Below are 21027 nucleotides of genomic sequence, written 5' to 3' on the forward strand. Positions count from 1 at the left end.
ACCCGCGGCTCTAGAGCCACATTTAGCGCCGCCCTAGTGGCTCCTGGAGCTTTTTCAAAAATGTTTGACCTTTTTCCTTTTTTTTTCCTTTTTTTTTCTTCTTTTTTTTCTTCTTTTCTCTTTTTTTCTTCCTTTTTCCTTTCCTTTTTAATCTCGACATTTCGACTTTTTTCTCGAAATTGACTTTTTTCTCGACATTTCAACTTTTTTCACGAAATTTTGACTATTTCCTCAACATTTCGACTTTTTTCTCAACATTTCAACTTTTTTCTCGAAATTTTGACTTTTTTCTCGACATTTTGACTTTTTTCTCGAAATTTTGACTTTTTTCTCGACATTTCAACTTTTTTCACGAAATTTTGACTATTTCCTCAACATTTCGACTTTTTTCTCAACATTTCAACTTTTTTCTCGAAATTTTGACTTTTTTCTCGACATTTTGACTTTTTTCTCGAAATTTTGACTTTTTTCTCGACATTTCGACTTTTTTCTCAACATTTTGACTTTTTTCTCGACATTTCGACTTCTTTCTGGATATTTCAACTTTTTTCTCGAAATTTTTACTTTTTTCTCGATATTTCGACTTTTTTCTCGAAGTGCATAATACATAAAAAAAGTTCTTACTAATATAGATACATGCAGCATGTGTTGCCTTCATTCTAAGGCTTATACAAGACTTTTCATTTTTTGCGGCTCCAGACATATTTGTTTTTTGTGTTTTCGGTCCAATATGGCTCTTTCAACATTTTGGGTTGCCGACCCCTGATCTAGAACAAAGGGGCCCAGTGATTCATGGGAGGACGCCCGACAGTGGAGGCCTACGGCGGCATAACTAAAGGGATGATGTCCGTTGTGTCAACGCTAACTAGAAGCTTTAAGTCTGCAAGATAGAGACTGCGTATATGTCCTGAACATAAACAGGAAGCTAGTTCCACCAGAGAGGAGCCTGGTAACTGAAGACTCTACTTTAGAGACTTTAGTAACCACAAGTGAACCTTCAAGTCCTCTGGAGGGATGCTATGAAACTATGAGCTCTCAAAGATGAGAAAGAGCTAGGACCTTAAGCTTTTTATACCAGAAAAGGATTTAGAATTATACCCTGGATTTCAAATGAAACCAGCCACAATAAGCTTAGAGGGAAATATGATCCCTCCAGCACAGTGCAATTTCAGTAGCTGATTAGCAGTGCAGCCGCAATTTGATTGGCTAACACCCGTTTCATGGTGTGAAAACTTGTCCCCAAGAGTCCCTAAACTTTTGACTAAAGTGAAAAGTGCAGAACCCGACTTTCAGTTTGGCGATGCTTGATGTGACCCCGTTAAAAGTGAATCATCTAGGTTTTTGTGTCGTTAAGACAAGTTTTAGTTTTATCTGACTCCATGAACTGGTATAGCTGAGTATCATCTACATGGCACTGAAACTTAATACTGAGCTAGCCAGGAACAGGAAGCAGGAATAGAGTGAAAAGTAATGGCCCAAGTACATAACCCTGTGGAACACCATGACAACACTTCTGGCTGAGGAAAACTCCTGGTTAGCATGAACGAACAGTAATTGTTAAATATGACTGAAACCAGACTAATGCGGTCCCTTTAATCACAACACCTACCAGCCTGTGGCTGATCTTTTCAAATGCAGCACTGAGATAAGAAAAATCATTAAAACCATCCCCTGATCTGACAAAAATAGCTTATGTTCACAGTACTCTGCAGTGGCCATTCAGGAGCCACTCCTCATAAACCAACCATTTCAGTACGTACATGCATCGTATGCTGTGTGTTGTAGAAATAGTGCACAGTTTGCAGAGACTACGCTGTCATCGTCAGTCATGTGACAGGAAACAGCTTTGATGTGGATCCATAAACTAAAGTGTGAGCAGGCAGGTACAGGGACTGGATGTGTCGACCTGCAGCATTCCGTCCATAAACTATCACTGTGTCCCGTCTTATTGCAGATTATATGTCAATGTGGACGCCCATGTGATCTGTCTCCTCTCCTTCTCTCCATCTATCCTATTTTATTTCTTTATTTACACTTGACTGTCTATGATCTCGTGCAGGTCACTAAGGATTACAGACTGGCAAGGGTTTCTGGTCCATTGACATATAATGACATTACAACTGCTTCATCGGAGGGGAGGAGGGACATTTGGACAGACAGAGAGAGAGGCTGGGATGAAGCAGAAGCTATTGATACAGGTCAGAATAGACCTCCTATACAACTATCCAAAAGACAAGCAAATCAAACATATCTGTGCAGCGCCACGCTCCTTTCTGTTTATTTAAATATGGGTTGCTTTCTGGTTAAAGTCAACAGCTGGGCAGGAATGTGCCTCATGTCTGATAAACCGTGGCTTTAGTACTGCAAATAACATGCTTTTTCTCCCCATATGTAGTCCATTATGACTGAAATTTAAAGATACAAACCTTAAAGAGAAAACATTAAATACTATAACCTTGGCACAAATATAAACACTTATTATCTAATGACTTGAGAGAGAATCCAAAAGGAAATTAAATCCAGGACAAATCTTTGAACTTTATGAAAAACTATGGAGCCAAATCAAGGCCAAAAGTTTTGCTAATTTGAAAATAAAATTTTAACCTGAAAATTCTTTTTTACAGTTTCAATTTAATTTTTTTCAGTATCAGATCTTTTTTTCAGTTTCAAATCTTTTTATTTCAGTTTCAAATCTTTTTTTTCAGTTTCAAATCTTTTTTTTTCAGTTTCACGTCTTTTTTTTTCAAGTTTCACTTCTTTTTTTTTTTTTAGTTTCAAATTTTTTTTTCAGGTTCAGACTTTTGGCCCCGATCTGGCGTGGGGGGCGTGGCATCAACTGAGAGGGGCGTGGCATCATGAGTGACAGCAGAACAGAGAAGGCGGGGGACGTTCCTCAGTCATGTTGCCTTCAGGAAACGTAGGTTGCAGAAGTTATCAGTAGAAGTTTGATTCAACACTGTATATACACCATATTCACGTGATTGGCAGTGGAAAAAACTGATATTAGTGACACATTTCTGTTTAAAAAGCTGTTTTAGACCGTACTTGGTAGTATATGGAAGTGGGAAATGTCAAACTTTAAAGTGTGGCTGTTGAACTGTACAGTCTGGCATAGTTTATTGCTTTTATACTGCGATTGGTGCCAAGTACGGTCTAAAACAGCTTTTTAAACAGAAATGTGTCACTAATATCAGTTTTTTCCACTGCCAATCACGTGAATATGGTGTATATGCAGTGTTGAATCATACTTCTACTGATAACTTCTGCAACCTACGTTTCCTGAAGGGAACATGACTGAGGAACGTCCCCCGCCTTCTCTGTTCTGCTGTCACTCATGATGCCACGCCCCTCTCAGTTGATGCCACGCCCCCCACGCCAGATCGGGGCCAAAAGTCTGAAACTGAAAAAAAAAATTTGAAACTGAAAAAAAAAAGAAGTGAAACTGAAAAAAAAAGACGTGAAACTGGAAAAAAAAGATTTGAAACTGAAATAAAAAGATTTGAAACTGAAAAATAGATCTGATATTGAAAAAAATTAAATTGAAACTGTAAAAAAGAATTTTCAGGTTCAAATTTTATTTTCAAATTAGCAAAACTTTTGGCCTTGATTTGGCTCCATAAAAAACAAGCATTTCTGAAAACAGTTCCTTTGAGTTTGGGATTGGACTCTTTGCAGATGATACCAGACTAATAACCCAGCTGCCATCAGGCAGAGAGCGGGGCCATCCCACCCCTAACACTGCACGCCCACGTCATTGGAAACCCTCCTGGTTCTTACAGTTCCTTTCTGTTTCTCCCTGTTTTGTTTCGTTTGGTCATCTTTTAACTGTGTGGACACATTTCAAACAGCTGTTTCACCTGTTTCAGCCACGTTGATCAGAATAAGTGAACAAGACACATGAAATAGAAAACCTGCAAACACAAGTGCAGATCACGTAGCCGTAACTGTTCAACCATATCCAAAGTTGCAATTTAAAACGTCTCCCAGGATGTAAACCACATGTTTGATATTCATTAATCTGAGAAAAGAAATATATCATTGCTTATAAATATTTGGCAAAACAGGTCTATAAATTAAAATGCAAGTCAGATGGGTAAAAATGTAGTTCATTTGGAGCCAACTGTGGAAAACCAATTATACTGAGCAGGCAGAAAGCTCACAGGACCCAAAAACCCTCCACCATCGGCTCATTTACATATAACAACTCAGATATTCGTATTTGCAAAGAAAAGGCCAACAAGAAGTCGGATTTCCCCGTCAGGGTTTTTTCATACGGTAGCTAACCAAGTAAAGCTAAATTCATCGTTGGTGATATGTGACGTTGTGCCGTAAGCGATACGCAGGTACCCGGCTGGGAGTCTGAAGTTACCCCGGCCGGTTTTAACTGTGACCGCCAGAAAACGCCTGCTAAAAATAACCAATATTCCTTCAGATGAAACTGAAAGTCTGATTTAACATGAAAGACTATCGTTTGTAGGGCTGGGGATCGATTCAAATGTCAAGAATCGATTCGATTCCGATTCTTAATATTCAGAATCGATTATCACGATTTGATTCGATCCGATTCGATATTGATTTGGCTTAGTGTTATTTAAAATATTTTTTTAACTGTTGCCAGAATTATATGACTGTAAAATAACTAGTGAAATAATAATTTCACAATAATTATTGTGAAATAACTAAGAAATAAATAACTCAAACAGGCCTTTCAATATCCATTTAAAGTGCAAAAAAGAAAGAAATTGCAACAGTTCATGCAGTAAACAAACCTTTTTAGCTTATCTAATTTATTCTGTCACCACGCACACATATTGCCATGAAGCACCTGGCATTTTTCAGAAGTGTCATGACAAACTGTGTGTCCGACTACTGGGATTAAAGTTCACCTGGCGAAAATGATGAAGAAAAAAAAAAAAAAATCGATCTTTAGACATAAGAATCGATTTTTAGGAATTAATATGAGAATCGATTTAGAATCAGAAAATCGATTTTTTCAACACAGGCCTAATCGTTTGTGTAGCTTTAAACAAGCAGCTGCTGGAGCAGCACAAGAAAAGGCACACCATGTTGCTCCTACCCACAATGCAGTGCGCAGTTATCTCCGCTTCCAAGTTCTGTCCTGCTGTCACAGTTCCCTTACAAATCTGACTGCGTCACCCGATGAACAGAGTTATTATCGTTCACGAAAACGAACGAAATAACGAAAACTAAAATTGAAAAAACAGTTTTGTTAACTGAACTAAATAAAAAAACGAAAATTAAAAGACAAAAACGATAACTAACTGAAACTATATTGCGTGTTTAGAAAACGAACTGAAATTATAGATATAATTTCCTCCGTTTTCGTCCCTGTCAATATAAGCCTCTTGGTATGATCAATTTATTCCGCTCTGGCCGTTTATCTCCAACTAGCAGCTACGGCACCTGAACGCCTCACGGCCCGTGATGTCAAAATTAAAACAAAAACTAAAACTAATAAAAACTAAACTAAAACTAAGAATTTTTGAAAATATAAAAACTAGCAAACTCGACACGAATTGAAACTAACTGAATTAAAGTCAAAACAAAATAAAACTAAAATGAAAAATTCTAAACTATTATAACCCTGCCGATGAAATGTTTTTCGGACTAATAGGGTCTGAAACGAAGCGAAAGCGTTGTATTATGGTGGCGTTTCTGAGTTCAAACACCCAAATATCCATTTTAAAGACTAAAAAAGTCCTGCAAAGATTAGGAAACGTAATCAGTAGGGTTGCAAAGGGGTGGAAAATTTCCGGAAACTTTCCGGAAACTTTCCATGGGAAGTTAAGCTGGGGAATTTTGGAAATATTCCAAATTGGAAAACTTTCCTTGGGAATTATGGGAATTTATGGGAATTAACTGGAAATTGGGGGTAATTTAAACAAACTATCATATCCAAACATAAATGTAAATATTTATTTTGTCATAAGCAGATATCCATGCAAGATAATACAAAAACATGACATTTCAACAGATTTATTTGAGTAGAACTTTAGTTTTTATTCTTGTATGAACAATTATTTTAATAGTCTTGTGCTTTGAGCTCAAATGTGTGGCCTCCAAGCTTCAAGAAATCACCTGTGCATGTGATGGAGGAATGCACAGTGCCTGTAGGGGGCGTGGCCTCAATAGCCCTGCAGTAAGCAATGTGCTGTGTGCATGTGATTGAGGAGTGTACTTGCATTAAATCTGGTTGTTTTAGCCAAGACTATGCTACAATATATTCCCCCCAACTATATTTAAGTTCCCTGTTAAGGGCCAACCTTCAATTCTGTAAATTTCTTATTTATTCCCGTTAATTCCCGTTAATTCCCATATATTCCCGTTAATTCCCATGGAAAGTTTCCAACTTTGAAAATTCCCGGAATTTTGCAACCCTAGTAATCAGTCATTAAAAGTGCTTCCTGGTAGGAAGTCTAATCTCTACTCAAAGTCCTCTGATCTATTCCTCCGTTTTAAGCCCCCGAAACACGGCAAGACCACTCGTAAACAGAGTAACCAACTTTATGATCAAGGCAGAAAGATCCTCCCACACTTTCACGTACCAGGAGCTTGCTGAGTCACAAGTTGAACATGACTGAACGGTAATCACCGTGAGCGCTGAGAAAAGTCCAGCCTTCCTGTTGAAGGATCTCCGTTTCAAAAGGCAGCTTTAACCCGGACCGAAGCAGAAACAATCAGAAACTCGTCTTATCGCTCTCGAGCACAACCCACTTGATAGTTGCAGTGTTTGGAAAGTAGCGGGAGGCAGAGTGATTTAAAACGTCCCCCCCACCCCCACCGGGAGCTCTTATTAAAAGATCCGTTTGTTTTCTAAATTAATGGAGGCTTTCACGCGCCCGTTGTTTTCTTCACCCCCGCTTACATCATCAGTCTGTCTTTAACGACCGGCTGAGGTTTAATCCCTGGCATTTATTTATTTAGGCTAGCTGCCAATTTGATACTGCCAAAAATATATTTTAATGAGGTGTCAGTCTGCTGAAACAATAACCAGAGCTGAGATGCTTTAATTGGCTTATAGAGCAGCGCGTTGAGAGCAGAAAGAGATCATTCAGACCTACTTAGGTCTGCTGGAGGAACTGATCCGTGTTTAGGGTGCAAACAAAAGCCCCAGACAGATGTTGAGCCTCTGCACCGCTCTACCTCGACATACGGGCTTCATGCTGAAGACTTTAATCAGAAGAGAGAACACTGTACTTATAATCACTTGGACTAATCTGGCTGACAGAAAAATTATACTCTTATTAGCTCTTTACTGCTAATGAGGAACGTAGAGGACAGAGGTTTTTCTCTGCAGACTTGGACGCATTTAGAAGCAAAATTGTTTCAACTAAAGTTAGATTCCCGTTCGGGTTTATCCTCCACACTGAAACCTGATTTTGACTGATCTTCTCTTCGAAACTTATTACCTGACGAGCTCTTTGACCTAAAGGTTTAGGAAAGTTTAGAATGTCCTTTTCCTCATCGTCGTAGATGGCCCTGTTTAGTGTAAACGTAAAAGTGCTCAAAAGGCAGCACCTTCTCTCCCAAGTCTGAAGGGTCCGTGTATTTCGCGGCCATCCGTTTTTTGTTTTGAAATGACAAAATAAAAATAGAGAAATAATCCAAAATAATCCGTTTCCCATCTTTTGTTTTGATAATAAAAAACGGAAAACGGATCGTTATCCGTTATCCGATTTCATTGATGCGTTTGAAAATCGAAATTGGGAATTAAAACAGCAAGTGGAAAACTTGTTCTCTTGTTCATCAGATTGAAAATGAACAGTTTTAGATTTTTTTAATGTTGAAACAGAAAATAAATCAAATATGAAACCTGGGAGTGAAACATGAGTTTAATCTGTAATATGTCTTCACTCCATCATGAAACTGCAGTCATGTTGTGACAGTCCGTTCAGCTGCAGCGTCCAACCAATAATCAATAACATGTACTGAACTCTAACATACTGCACCCCCCCCCGTTGGAAACGAATAGGAAATAGTTTTCCACTCGCTGTTTTAATTCCCAATTTCGATTTTCAAACACATCAATGAAATCGGATAATGGATAATGGATAACGATCCGTTTTCCGTTTTTTATTATCAAAACAAAAGATGGGAAACAGATTATTTCTTTATTTTTATTTTGTCATTTCAAAACAAAAAATGGATGGCTGTGAAGTACACGGACCCTGAAAGCACCACAAATCTAGTCTGCACTTTAATCCGCAGCAGCCGTCGCTGGGAAATCGCCAGAGTTTTGTTCAAAACAGTTGATTTCCAAGGTTTTTAATTGAGCCATCAGTAAGACCCGCCCCCTCAGACACAGATGAGCCGATGGCTGTTGAGTATCAGCTCCGCAGGGACCAGAGCTCAGACATCTGGAGCGTTCAGCTCCACAGAAAAATGCAGTTTATGACAAAAATATCAAAACTCAATGTGCCTTGGGTCTCTGTAATGTTGATTCCAGGTACCCAAATGAGACTTGACTCCACTCGGATTGGCAGCTTCACTTTGGATGAAGCCTCCAACTTGACATCAGCAAGTTCTGAAATAAATCAACGTTACCTAAAATTATTTACCGTATTTTCTGGACTATAAGCCGCACCTGCATATAGGCCGCATCCGCTCTATTTTTTAGAAAAATAATAAAAAAAAGATATACAAGCCGCATCCGCTCTATTTAAAAAAAAAAAAAAGATATACAAGCCGCAGATATTAATGTTGTTAGATTAGATATTTACTACATGTACAGAAGGATTTTGAACTGTAAATGATGTACATGTTTGTACCTAAATAGATCTTTCCTAACAGTGTCTTTTAACACGGCAGCAACTTTGCTGATTAAAACGGGACAGAACCAAGAGAAAATAACCGGTATTTATTCATCTATTTATCTGTTTGAAATCTGCTTCTACTTCTATCTGCTAAAGAAGAAGTAGCGTATTCTTCTTTGCATTTATTTAGTCTTAGTTTTGATTCTAATTCCGGTTAGAGCGCCCCGAGCGGTGGAAGAAAAATCTACAGAATAGAATAACCTTTGTATAAGCCGCACGGTTCAAAACCTATGAAAAAAGTAGCGGCTTATAGTCCAGAAAATACGGTAATCACAATTGTTGTGTAACAACACAGCCTTTGATCCAGATACGCAAGTTAGCTCGAACTACAGTTGGCATCATGAGTTTATCTCAGATTATGGAAACACTGACCATCGGATGTACAGTTATAACTTCACATCTAATAATAGGCAGAAAGCAGTAGCAAATCCTTGAATCTAGTGTCAATTAATTTAAATCTTTAATCATTGCTGGATGAACAGTGTGGATCCTGGGTGTTGTCATCTGCGATCATGACGAACGCTTGTAATGAATTAATTGATGAAACGAAATTGTCGAAAGTAACGAAAGGGGGCGGGGCTTACTGAACGAAGGACAGTCCGTCGTTTCTCTCCTCAGCCACGAACTCACGCTCCCCCGCTAACAGCAGGGTCCCAGTTATTGGCTTTTATGAGAACATCTCTTAAACTGGCCGTTGCAGCAGCTGACATCGTTGGACATCATACTCCTCACTGTTATCTGGAAGGTCGCTTGAGGAATTCTTCTCGTTCGTTCGCCCAGTCGCGCTACTTTTGTTTGGGACCTCATAGGGCTGGGCGATTTTGGACAAAAATAAAATCGCGATTTTTTTCTCTGAAAACCTGAATTTCGATTTTCAATTTCGATTTTTTTGGTAAAACTACAAAAGACAATGGAATAAATTGTTTCAAATATTTTATCTTTATTTTTAAAGAAAAATAGCAAACAAATTTCCCTATTGGGAATGAAGTGCAATTGAAAGATACTGTAAATCCTCCTTGAGTTTAGTAAAGTGACAACATTTACCATTTTCTTGACCAAACAAAGATGACTAGACTAGCTCTGTCTGTAATGCAGCCAGCTGCAAAAAAGGAAAATCCATTTTCCGATTTTCCTTTTTTAACATCGATTGTGATTAATAAATCCGATTTAGATTTAAAATCGTTTAAATGCACAGCCCTAGTCCTAATTAATATCATTGCAAACATCTATATGAGTTTGTCTCACGAAAGCAGCACGAGAGAGTTGTTGTCTGCTGTCATGGTTACCAGTTCTGACTGTTGCTAAAAACCTAGAACCAAATAGATTTGAATCTAAAAAGGTTTGGGTCGCCTGGTGTTTGGGGTCAAGACTTGTCAACAGTTACATCCACTAACATGAATGAACCTGCTACGGCCTGAGCTCTGAACGGCACAACGTTTCCAGACGGTTTGCAGCGATGGTGAGGTCCTAGGGCTGTGCGATTAATCGATTTTAAATCTAAATCGGATTTATTAATCAAGACGATGTTAAAAAAAAGAAAATCGGAAAATGGATTTTCCTTTTTTGCAGCTGGCTGCATTACAGACAGAGCTTGTCTAGTCATCTTTGTTTGGTCAAAAAAGGAAAATCCATTTTCCGATTTTCTTTTTTTTAACATCGTCTTGATTAATAAATCCGATTTAGATTTAAAATCGATTAATCGCACAGCCCTAGGACTTCACCATCGCTGCAAACCGTCTGGAACCGTTGTGCCGTTCAGAGCTCAGGCTGTGGCAGGTTTATTCATGTTAATGGAAGTAGGTGTTGACAAGTCTTGACCCCAAACACCAGGTGACCCAAACCTTTTTTGATTCAAATCTATTTGGTTGTAGGTTTTTAGCAACAGTCAGAACTGGTAACCATGACAGCAGACAACAACTCTCTCGTGCTGCTTTTGTGAGACCAACTCATGTAGATGATTGCAATGATATTTATTAGGACTAGGGCTGTGCAATTAATCGATTTTAAATCTAAATCGGATTTATTAATCACAATCGATGTTAAAAAAAGGAAAATCGGAAAATGGATTTTCCTTTTTTGCAGCTGGCTGCATTACAGACAGAGCTCGTCTAGTCATCTTTGTTTGGTCAAGAAAATTGTAAATGTTGTCACTTTACTAAACTCAAGGAGGATTTACAGTATCTTTCAATTGCACTTCATTCCCAATAGGGAAATTTGTTTGCTATTTTTCTTTAAAAATAAAGATAAAGTATTTGAAACAATTTATTCCATTGTCTTTTGTAGTTTTACCAAAAAAATCAAAATCGAAAATCTGGTTTTCAGAGAAAAAAATCTGGATTTTATTTTTGTCCAAAATTGCCCAGCCTTAATTAGGACTCGGGACTAGGGTTTTATTTAGCTTTAATAGAGCCAGGTTCATCTATTATATATTAAAGAAACAGGAAAATAAATATGGATGTCAATAAAACAACAAGACTCGGGGCAAGAGTTTGTACTGTCCAGGTTAATATGGATAAAATCAGCATGTTATCCTTTAAAGGTAGGGTAGGAGAATATCTTTTTCTATATCACCTGAGATTATTTTTTACAAACAACTTGCAGTTAATTAAAAGCTCTCATGTAGAAACATAATTACTACTAGCACTGTGTAAATATGTTGAGAATCTCCAACAACCCAACCTTTAAGGCCAAGGTACCGCTCTATAACTCCAAACATCATCACTTTATTGGCTCCAAAAAGATGACAGGAAATCCCAAACTTGAGCCGTCGCCGTGACGACGCCCGCTCTGTTTTAACTGTTAACCACTCTGTGGTGCGTCTTATTGTACGACAAGTGCTGTATAAATAAAGCTTAATTTGATCCTCATAAAACAGTGTTTAGAGGCCGATGTCTTTCAAAGTAGAATCTGCCCCGTGGTTTTCCACTTGAATGCAGCAGAAGGAAAAACATCAGTGAATAAGAGAGTGATGATAACGCACTCTATGTGAGGATTAAACCCTCATGAAGTAGCCCTTCAGTAAATAACCCAGACCATCTTACAGAGGAGACATATTATGCAAATGGAGTTTTAACTCTCAAGGATTATTACTTTTGATGGAAGAAAAACTTTCTAAGTCCATCAGCAGGGGTGGGGATTGGGAGGATTGCATGTGTTTTGTGTTAAACCCAGCTCCGCTTCTGAACTGCAACCTGACTGAAACTGTGTTGTATTAAATTACAGTATAAATGTGTCACACACATCCACTTGTGTCCTGTGATGAGTTACTGTGACTAATATCATTGTAAATGTGTGCTGAAGTGAATCCGGGGCTGGAGCCCAGCTGCCCGGCCCGCGTTCAGGAACACTGACTCCATGTGTTTGTTGTAAAGGGATCGCTTGCTTTAAATTCTCTCCCAACTCCCGGCGCGACCGGCTGCACAATGACCGTAGCGGCAGCAAACACTCCAACGTGAAGAGAATCTGGACCCGGACCCAAAGCCTCACTTAAAACCCCGGTCACGCCTTTTGGTCTGTGGCTTTGTCCTCTACCTCCGTGTAACCCAGAGAACTGAAACAGACCTGCGCCTGGACAGGGAAACACTCCGCTGTCTATTAATGCCTAACAAGTATGCATGGCTGCAATCAGCAGCAGCTGCAGCGTCAGCCAACGTTTTGATTAAATTGTTCTGATAGGGAACAAATTCTGCGATCCTCCTGCACAGACTGTACGAGCTCCAAGGGCAGCAGGGAAAAACACACCACAGAGGGACTGGAAAACTTTCAGATCCATTAATCAACCTCACTCTAACTGATGCATGAAGGAAAACTACAGTCATGTGCAAACGTTAGCAGCCACTCTTTTAATCCTGGTTTCCTGAAAAAACATTAAAATGATCCGGTTGCAGTTGTTTTAAGTTAAATTAGTTATGAAGCCAAAATGGTTAAAAAAAAAACAATGCGGGCAATACTAAGTACGCCCTTCCTACTTCCATAGGATTCAGGAGGGAAAGCTGCAGCCAGTGCCGACTGAGATGATTAGCAGCTGTGAAAACCTCTGTAAAAGCAGATGTTTTGGCAGTTTGCTGGTCTGAAGCATTGAGGTGTGTGTTAACACAACGTCAAGAGGGAAAGATATCAGCAGAGGCTTTAGAGAAGCATTTACTGCTCCATGCAGAGATCTAGAAATGGTTATAAAACCATTCTTAAGAGCACAATTATACGACGGAGTATTAGGGCCAAACTAAGACAAAAAAAAAAAATTTAAATTACGAGAATAAAGTCATAATATAATGAGAATAAAGTCGTAATAGAATAAAGTCGTGATATTATGAGAATAAAGTCGTAATATTACGAGAATAAAGACGTAATATTACGAGAATAAAGTCGTAATATTACGAGAATAAAGTCGTAATATTACAAGAATAAAGTGGTAATTTATGAGAATAATGTTGTAATAAACTAAGACAAAAAATAAATTGAAATTACAAGAATAAAGTCATAATATAATGAGAATAAAGTCGTAATAGAATAAAGTCGTGATATTATGAGAATAAAGTCGTGATATTATGAGAATAAAGTCGTAATATTACGAGAATAAAGTCGTAACATTACGAGAATAAAGTCGTAACATTACGAGAATAAAGTCGTAACATTACGAGAATAAAGTCGTAACATTACGAGAATAAAGTCTTAATATTACAAGAATAAAGTGGTAATTTATGAGAACTCTAACAGGAAGAGCATCTTCTCCCTGTGTTAAAATGAGGAATATTGAGCATCTTGTGAAGTTATATTTATATATTATATTATATTATATTATATTATATATTATATTATATTATATTATATTATATTATATTATATATTACGACTTTGTTCTTACAACATTACGACTTTATTCTGGTAATTCTACAACTTAATTTTCTTAATTTCCATTTTTTTTTTGTCTTAGATTGGCCCTAATACTCCGTCGTACAATTAAACTAAAACTTAGTAAATGCATTTAGTTCGGAGAGAATAACAGAGTTATTTGGCCTTTATGCCCATTTCCTGCCACAGAAAAGACAGTGAGTGGACTGGAAACTCCTCTGCATCCCAAACAGAGCAGCAGATCTGCATCAGAATGAATCTGACATCTAAAAGAATCACGGTTTTGCAGTGACAGTCAAACTCCAGCCTTCAGCCCAACTGAAATGTTGTGGCAGGACCTTGAGAGAGCTTTGAATACGTGAATAAGTCCAAAGACCTCAATGAACTGAGGCAACGTGGCAAAGAGTCGACCACAAGTCCTCCACAAGCATGTGAGACGCTGATTATTGATTATTTCATCGACAGACCGTGGAATCATGAGGGTAACTAGTATCAACAACGTCATTTTCTTTTTGGCTCTATTTTATAGTTAAGCAATGGCACTAAGCCTTTTTGAGTGAGGTGTTTTTACTCATCTGTGAAAGTATTCTCCGAACTAAATGGTGACTTTTGCACGATTGCACGACTAAAAGATCTCAAGTTTTATAAGAGAAGCCAACAAGACCTCTACAACAAACGGCCGGCAGCTTGGCTCCAGCGTCGCCATTCTTCAGACATTCAACATTTACGACTCACTGGCCAAGTTTGATTTCACAGTGCACACACGGATTGGCTTTTGTGGTCCATCCATCAGAACCAAAGGCCACATCCAAAAGCAGTGCCTGATTAAGAATGCATGGAGCACCAGCAGACCTGAAACAGTCTGAGAACCGGGCCCATCGCCAATCTCAGCTTCTGTGTCCCTCCTCCCCTCCCTCCCTCTGTCTCCCCTCTCCTCCTCCACCCCCCTCCCCCACTCCTCCTCTTGTAGGACAAGGAGGTGAACCTGGAACAGGTGCATCGTCGTATGAACAGTCTTTTGGACGAGGACTTGGTCCACAAGCAGATCCCCGGCCCCTCTATCGAGATCTCTGCGCTGGACATCGGCAGCATGCAGCCCAGCCAGGCCTCTCTGGGTCCGGGGCCGGAGTCTGTGCGGGACTACCCGCCCTCGGGCCTCGCTGTGACCACCTTCCTGCCCGGGGAGGGCCCGCCGCCGCCTCCTCTTCCCCACCCTCACCATGGGGGGACCCTAGGCAGGACGCTGCCGCCGTCCCAGGGTCATGGCAGCACCACGCTGCTACCGCACCACCCGCTCAGCAGCACCAGCCTCAGCGGCACCATGCAGTGCAAACACAGGGCCCCCAACGGGGGGCTCTTCCGGCAGAGCCCTGGCAAGACCCCCATGCCAATGTCCTACCAGGCAGTCTCCGGAGGACCCATACCCGAAGCCATTGAGGGCACCCACAGTACATCCATATAGTGATTGGAGGGGGGGGTTAGGGTGGGGGTCAAACTCTCTGGACTTGGGTCTGGGCGGGGATGTGAGCTGGGTCGGAGGAGGAAATCACACAAATGTACAAAGTTAAAAAGATTTTGTATCTCACCATCTGTTGGGAGGAGATGAGGACGGAGAGAGAGGCGGCGGCGGGTCGGCGGCTGTAATTTTTGTCTTGTACATACTTGTAAATACAAAAAGAACGAAGTGAGGTTAAAGTGTATTTTGAATATTCTCAATTTTTGAAGTTGAGTTATAAAAACAAACAAAAAGAGATTTTAAAAAAACACATAAATATATAGGGTTGCAAAGGGGTGGAAAATTTCCGGTAAATTTCCGGAAACTTTCCGGAAACTTTCCATGGGAAGTTAAGCTGGGGAATTTTGGAAATATTCCAAAATTGGAAACTTTCCTTGGGAATTATGGGAATTATGGGAATTTATGGGAATTAACTGGAAATTGGGAATTTAAACAAACTGTATCATATCCAAACATAAATGTAAATATTTATTTTGTCATAAGCAGATATCCATGCAAGATAATACAAAAACATGACATTTCAACAGATTTATTTGAGTAGAACTTTAGTTTTTATTCTTGTATGAACAATTATTTTAATAGTCTTGTGCTTTGAGCTCAAATGTGTGGCTTCCAGGCTTCAAGAAATCACCTGTGCATGTGATGGAGGAATGCACAGTGCCTGTAGGGGGCGTGGCCTCAATAGCCCAGTAAGCAATGTGCTGTGTGCATGTGATTGAGGAGTGTACTTGCATCAAATCTGGTTGTTTTAGCCAAGACTATGCTACAATATATTCCCCCCAACTATATTTAAGTTCCCTGTTAAGGGCCAACCTTCAATTCTGTAAATTTCTTATTTATTCCCGTTAATTCCCGTTAATTCCCATATATTCCCGTTAATTCCCATGGAAAGTTTCCAACTTTGAAAATTCCCGGAATTTTGCAACCCTATAAATATATATAAATATATATGTATATATACATATATATCTATATATGACATATATATAAACATTGATAAAAAGTTCTGACTGTTTGAATGGCTTTGTAAATTTTGTTCAATTTAAAACAATGACGCGAAATTCATTGTGATTGTTTTCTAAGTGCCGAAATTAAACGATGTCTCCACAACTCATCAATGTAAGCGACTATCCATGATGCACCGCTGTAGGGACATTTTAGTGTTGGACACCTACTGTTAAGCACCTCTGTACCAACCTTATATATGGTATATCTTCAGCTTTGGACAAAATAATCACTTTTCTTTCCCCCCATTTGTATTTAATATGAAATAGACATTGTTTTTCAAGTTAAAGTCTCCATTTGTTTTCTAACGTTGACTGTAAAACAGTGTTTGACACTGGGGATGGGGGGGATTAGTGCTTTTCTAAAGTGTGGTTCATGGGTTCAATGTTTTTATAGCAGCTTTTATTTGGTATCTGTTTGTAACGGACAGACGGCAGGAAGGAGAAGATCTCAGGCTGCGTTCACTGCAACTCTGGGTCGTAAACCAAAAGTGCACATTTGAAGTCTGAATCAGTTTGTTGTTGGGTTCCAACACTCAGCCGTGCGTGGAAATACAGGCACCACATGTCACGGTTAAGTATTTGAGTTAACTAGGGACATAAATTGGGTCGTTGAACTGGAGACAACATGAGTACATAAGAGGCCCGTTTCCATTAGTGGGGATCCAGGATAGTAGCATGTCTTCATTAGCAGAAACAAACCCACAACTAGGATTTTTGTGAACCTCAGCAGGGCTCAGAAACATCCCTGCTGCAGGTTGGGTAGTCAAAGCAACCGCGAGAGACTGCAGAGAGGAGGGATGGTGCTGATTGGACACGCTGCGCCGTTCATCGCCACCACTGCAGTGTATGCCAACAGCTAACCGAAATGAAGCAACCATCTCAGCTCCTTAATTCTAGCAAAGATCCTGTATACAGAAGATAGCGCATTAACGTTACTGCCAATGGTATGAAATGGTAAACACTTCCTGTCTCCTAAGTGGGCGTGGCCGCCCCTCTCCCCACATCGTTTTGGAACATACAACACTAAATACAGTACAACTTTCTTCCAAAAAGACTTAAATAATAAAAATAACAGTATTATTAAGCAAAGTAGCAAGTTTTATTTTAGTTTTAAGCTTCATTTTATCCGATGGGAAAACGATGAGAGCCAAATTTCGCGAGAGTGTGTAGCTCAGACAGAGACAGGTCTCAAACAAAGTTCATTTTCTCCTAATTTGTCGGTCTGAAAATTGCCATTTTGGTGTCAGAATGTTCAGAAGGTTTGTGGCTTTTGAAAAATGGGTCCCATATTTACTTAGGTTACTATGGGGCGAAGGAATTGGTAATAATCTGTGCTCACGTTCACTTTTCCCATAGGACTCAATAGACTCAGGACCTACTTCCTGTTTCCTAAAGGGGCGTGGCAGTCACGTGACACAGATACAGGGAACCGAACCGTAGTGGGCTGTCTCGTTTATTGAACGTCTCTGATTCTAGTTCTCTCACTTTTCCCCCTTTCGTCTCTGCCGATGTCTTCTTCATTGATCCAATGGTGTCTGGCAAACATGAAAGGTGGTGCACTCTGTCGCCCCCAGGTGTTACGGAGAGCTAGTTTACCAAGTCACTAGATCCTACCGGGTCCGACACGACCGAGCAGGAGGATGTTTTATCTATAATAAAATACTTCTTAGTACTTCTCTTTCTGTCACATCAGCTCTCGTGGCTGAAGGAACAGATGACATTCAAACCTGATCGACTCAAAACTGCCACGGCTTTGATTCCACAGAGCGATTTCTGAACATTTTTCCTCTTTTGCTGATGCACTTGTGTGCATCTTGACTGGATTTTTATTGCAGATATACACATTTAATACTTAGAGATGCAGTAGTCCTCTTTTTTATTGAGCTCTGATCCAATTCTGATGTAATTTACTATTTGCAGTAAAAGAACAAACACTGTAGAGAAGTAACAGGCATCAGGGGAACCACAGATATGGACTAGGACTATTTCAGCATCAGAAATATCAAGGTTTGAATTCCATTTGAATTTTGTTATTGATTTTGCAGGTCAGTAACATCATTCTGTCCTCCGACCAGGGAATTATGTCAGCATCAGCATCCAAATACCAATATTTGCCAACTGTTTACAAAAAAGGGATATTAGCTGTGTTATTTGTTCGTTCGAGCTTCTTGTTGGCGCTAACGTGTGATAATGGAGACGTGGCCTGGTAGAGAAGCCCCGCTAGTGGAAACGCACCTTTTTGGTTCTGTTCAAAAGAATTCAAAAATAGGGAGCGTTCCTTGTTCTCATTGAGGTAAAAACATGACGTTCTTACTGAGATTTCCTATAATTGGACCAGAACTTCTGTTTCTAGAGGAACACGATGCTTAATTTTGAACCAAAAGGAAGAACGAACGGTTGGTGTGAACGCAGCCTAAGAATTTCTAAAGTCTGTTTTTCTTCTTTGTTACCGAGAAGAGAAAAAAAGGTCCTGCTGAAACGTTGTCATCATTATCTCTGATGTGTTAATGCTTTTGTAAAAGAGAATTTAATGTCACTTGTATATTGTTATTTTTTTCTTTTCTTTTCTTGCAAAGTACTGCAGTTATTCTAATCAGGAGGAGGGGAGCGATAAAACAGAGGCTCATATTCCCACAAGTCATTGCTAATGGGATCCATTATCACCTGCGGGGATGACTGAGGGCGTCATTATCCAAAGTGCAATCAGAGGCGATTCTGCAGGTGTCATACCTCAGCTGTTTGTAAAAAAAAAAAAAAGAAATTCAACCATGTTTGCTGAACATCACGCTGTTTTTCTCTGTAGAATATTGTACAACGAGCCTTCATTGAAAGTCATTTTCAACAGGAGATATAAAACCCCATGCTTCAGTCCTTTTTCTTTTGCTGTCAAGTGCAGTTAATGTGCATTTACGGGCCGGAGGAGCTTGGACTCGACTGTGGCCATTGGGAAATGTGCCGATCTAGTCGAGGTTTCAGGATTTTCACAGCGTCATGGTCAGCGTAAGCGGTCCAGCTAACCCTCGACGGGTTTCCATTCCCACAGTTCTTATGTGGAAAAAGAAAATAAAAGGATTTGAGCTTGTCAGAATGATGGGCTTCATTTTCAAAACTCATCCCCGAGACCTCACACCTAATCTGAAACAACTTGTTGGTTTGTATGCTGATAAAACCGGAGCAAAAATGCTAAAATATACAAATTGATTCATCCCTTCCCAAAGTGAAGGGATTTGGGAATTTCCAAGACGAAAAGATGACAATCCTGTGAGAAATGTGGAGAAAGTTCAAACTGAGTGGTCATCAGAAGCCTTTATAAACCAAGTAATCATAACACGTCTCTAAAAAAACCCAAGTCCAGGAGAGCCCATGAGTCATTCTATAATTAGGGGTACATTTCATATCAACCAAAAGTGACAAAATCAGTTTTCTTTTTTGATAAAAAATCTAGTTGTTTCCATAATATACACCCTAAATGTGCTAAATTCAATAATTGCCAAGCTTAAACTCTAATTACAGTTACAGTGTTACAGTGTTACAGTTGGTGGGTAACACAGTTGACATTTCGGCAATTTTAGTGCATTTTGTGCTAACTGCAAACCTTGGACCTGTCACTACATGGCCTTGATCAACTCATGTTTTTATACAGTTTCTCTGTATTTTTGTAAAAATAACATGTAAAGCAAGTTCACAAGAACATGTTGATAACACAGTTGACGATCAATCAACCCACTCTATGTGCACACAATAATATTGATGAAATATTGAAGAGGAGTAGAAGAAATTTACCACACTGTCTTCAAATCTCCCTCCCTGAAGGAAGGGACATCATATAATTTTGGACATGTGACTTTGGAGCAAACCATTGCTGATTTATGGGGGTTTTTTCCAATGGGTAACACAGTTGACAGAGATTTCTCGGACACACACAAAGTGGATGATTTAATGTACATGCATGAACCAAATAGTTTTTAAAACACCTTTCTAATATTTTAATGATTATTTTGAACAAATAATTATGGAAATTAAATAGAAAAAAATGTATTTTAGTGTTAATCTGAAGAGCAAAACCTGACATTTAGCAAATCGGACAGCACAAAAACAACAAAATCCAGTATAGAATAAGCATTTTTTGAAAAATAAATGATGGAATCTGTTGACTTTTTTGTATTAAATGAAAGAGAAATGTGCCCTGATATAAAGCTGATCATTGCTTTAAGTGAATATTTAGTAAAATTGATAAATACAGCCCATGGACATGACATGTACCCCTAATTATAGAATGACTCCCATGCTAAATGATTCACGATTGGCTTTTTTAAAAGTTTTAAAAAAACGTATCAAGTCACACAAAACCCAAGTATAAATCAAGTTAACCCTAAAATATATACATCATGTGACTGAATCACAGTGAGAAACATGAGTCCGGACCTCAGATGGGGCCAGAAAATAAAAGTATGAATAAAGTTTGTATAAATCAGAGAGTCACATTTGCTTTGAAACTAGCGCTGGGGGCCAATTCAAATGTCAAGAATCAATTCGATTCCGATTCCTAAGATTCAGAATCGATCATCACGATTAAATCCGATCCGATATCGATTTGGGTTGGTGTTATTAAAAAATGTTTGGGCTGTTACCTGAATTACATGACTGTGTAGTTATGCAACATATTAATAGTAGTATTAAACTTGACCATGTTTTTTGATAGTTTCACACCACATAGATGCATAAAATAAATGATGCAACTACTGGGATTAAAGTTCGCCGGGCGAAGATATAATAATTAAAAAAAAAACATCTTTAGACATACAAATCGATTTTTAGG

The 21027-nt window shown here is 39.0% G+C and overlaps 1 protein-coding gene across 1 annotated transcript in view; it reads left to right on the plus strand.

Annotated features, from left to right (window-relative positions):
* grid1b (glutamate receptor, ionotropic, delta 1b) overlaps nt 1-15127 on the plus strand; it is a 430666-nt gene extending 415539 nt beyond the window's left edge. The window contains 2 exon segments of the mRNA XM_061709214.1: nt 2060-2198; nt 14656-15127. Of these exon segments, the coding sequence (XP_061565198.1) occupies nt 2060-2198; nt 14656-15122 (606 nt within the window). The 3' untranslated portion in view covers nt 15123-15127.
* The last annotated feature ends 5900 nt before the right edge of the window (nt 15128-21027 follow it).

This window comes from Cololabis saira, chromosome 19, assembly GCF_033807715.1.
Source record: "Cololabis saira isolate AMF1-May2022 chromosome 19, fColSai1.1, whole genome shotgun sequence".
Classification (NCBI taxonomy): domain Eukaryota; kingdom Metazoa; phylum Chordata; class Actinopteri; order Beloniformes; family Belonidae; genus Cololabis; species Cololabis saira.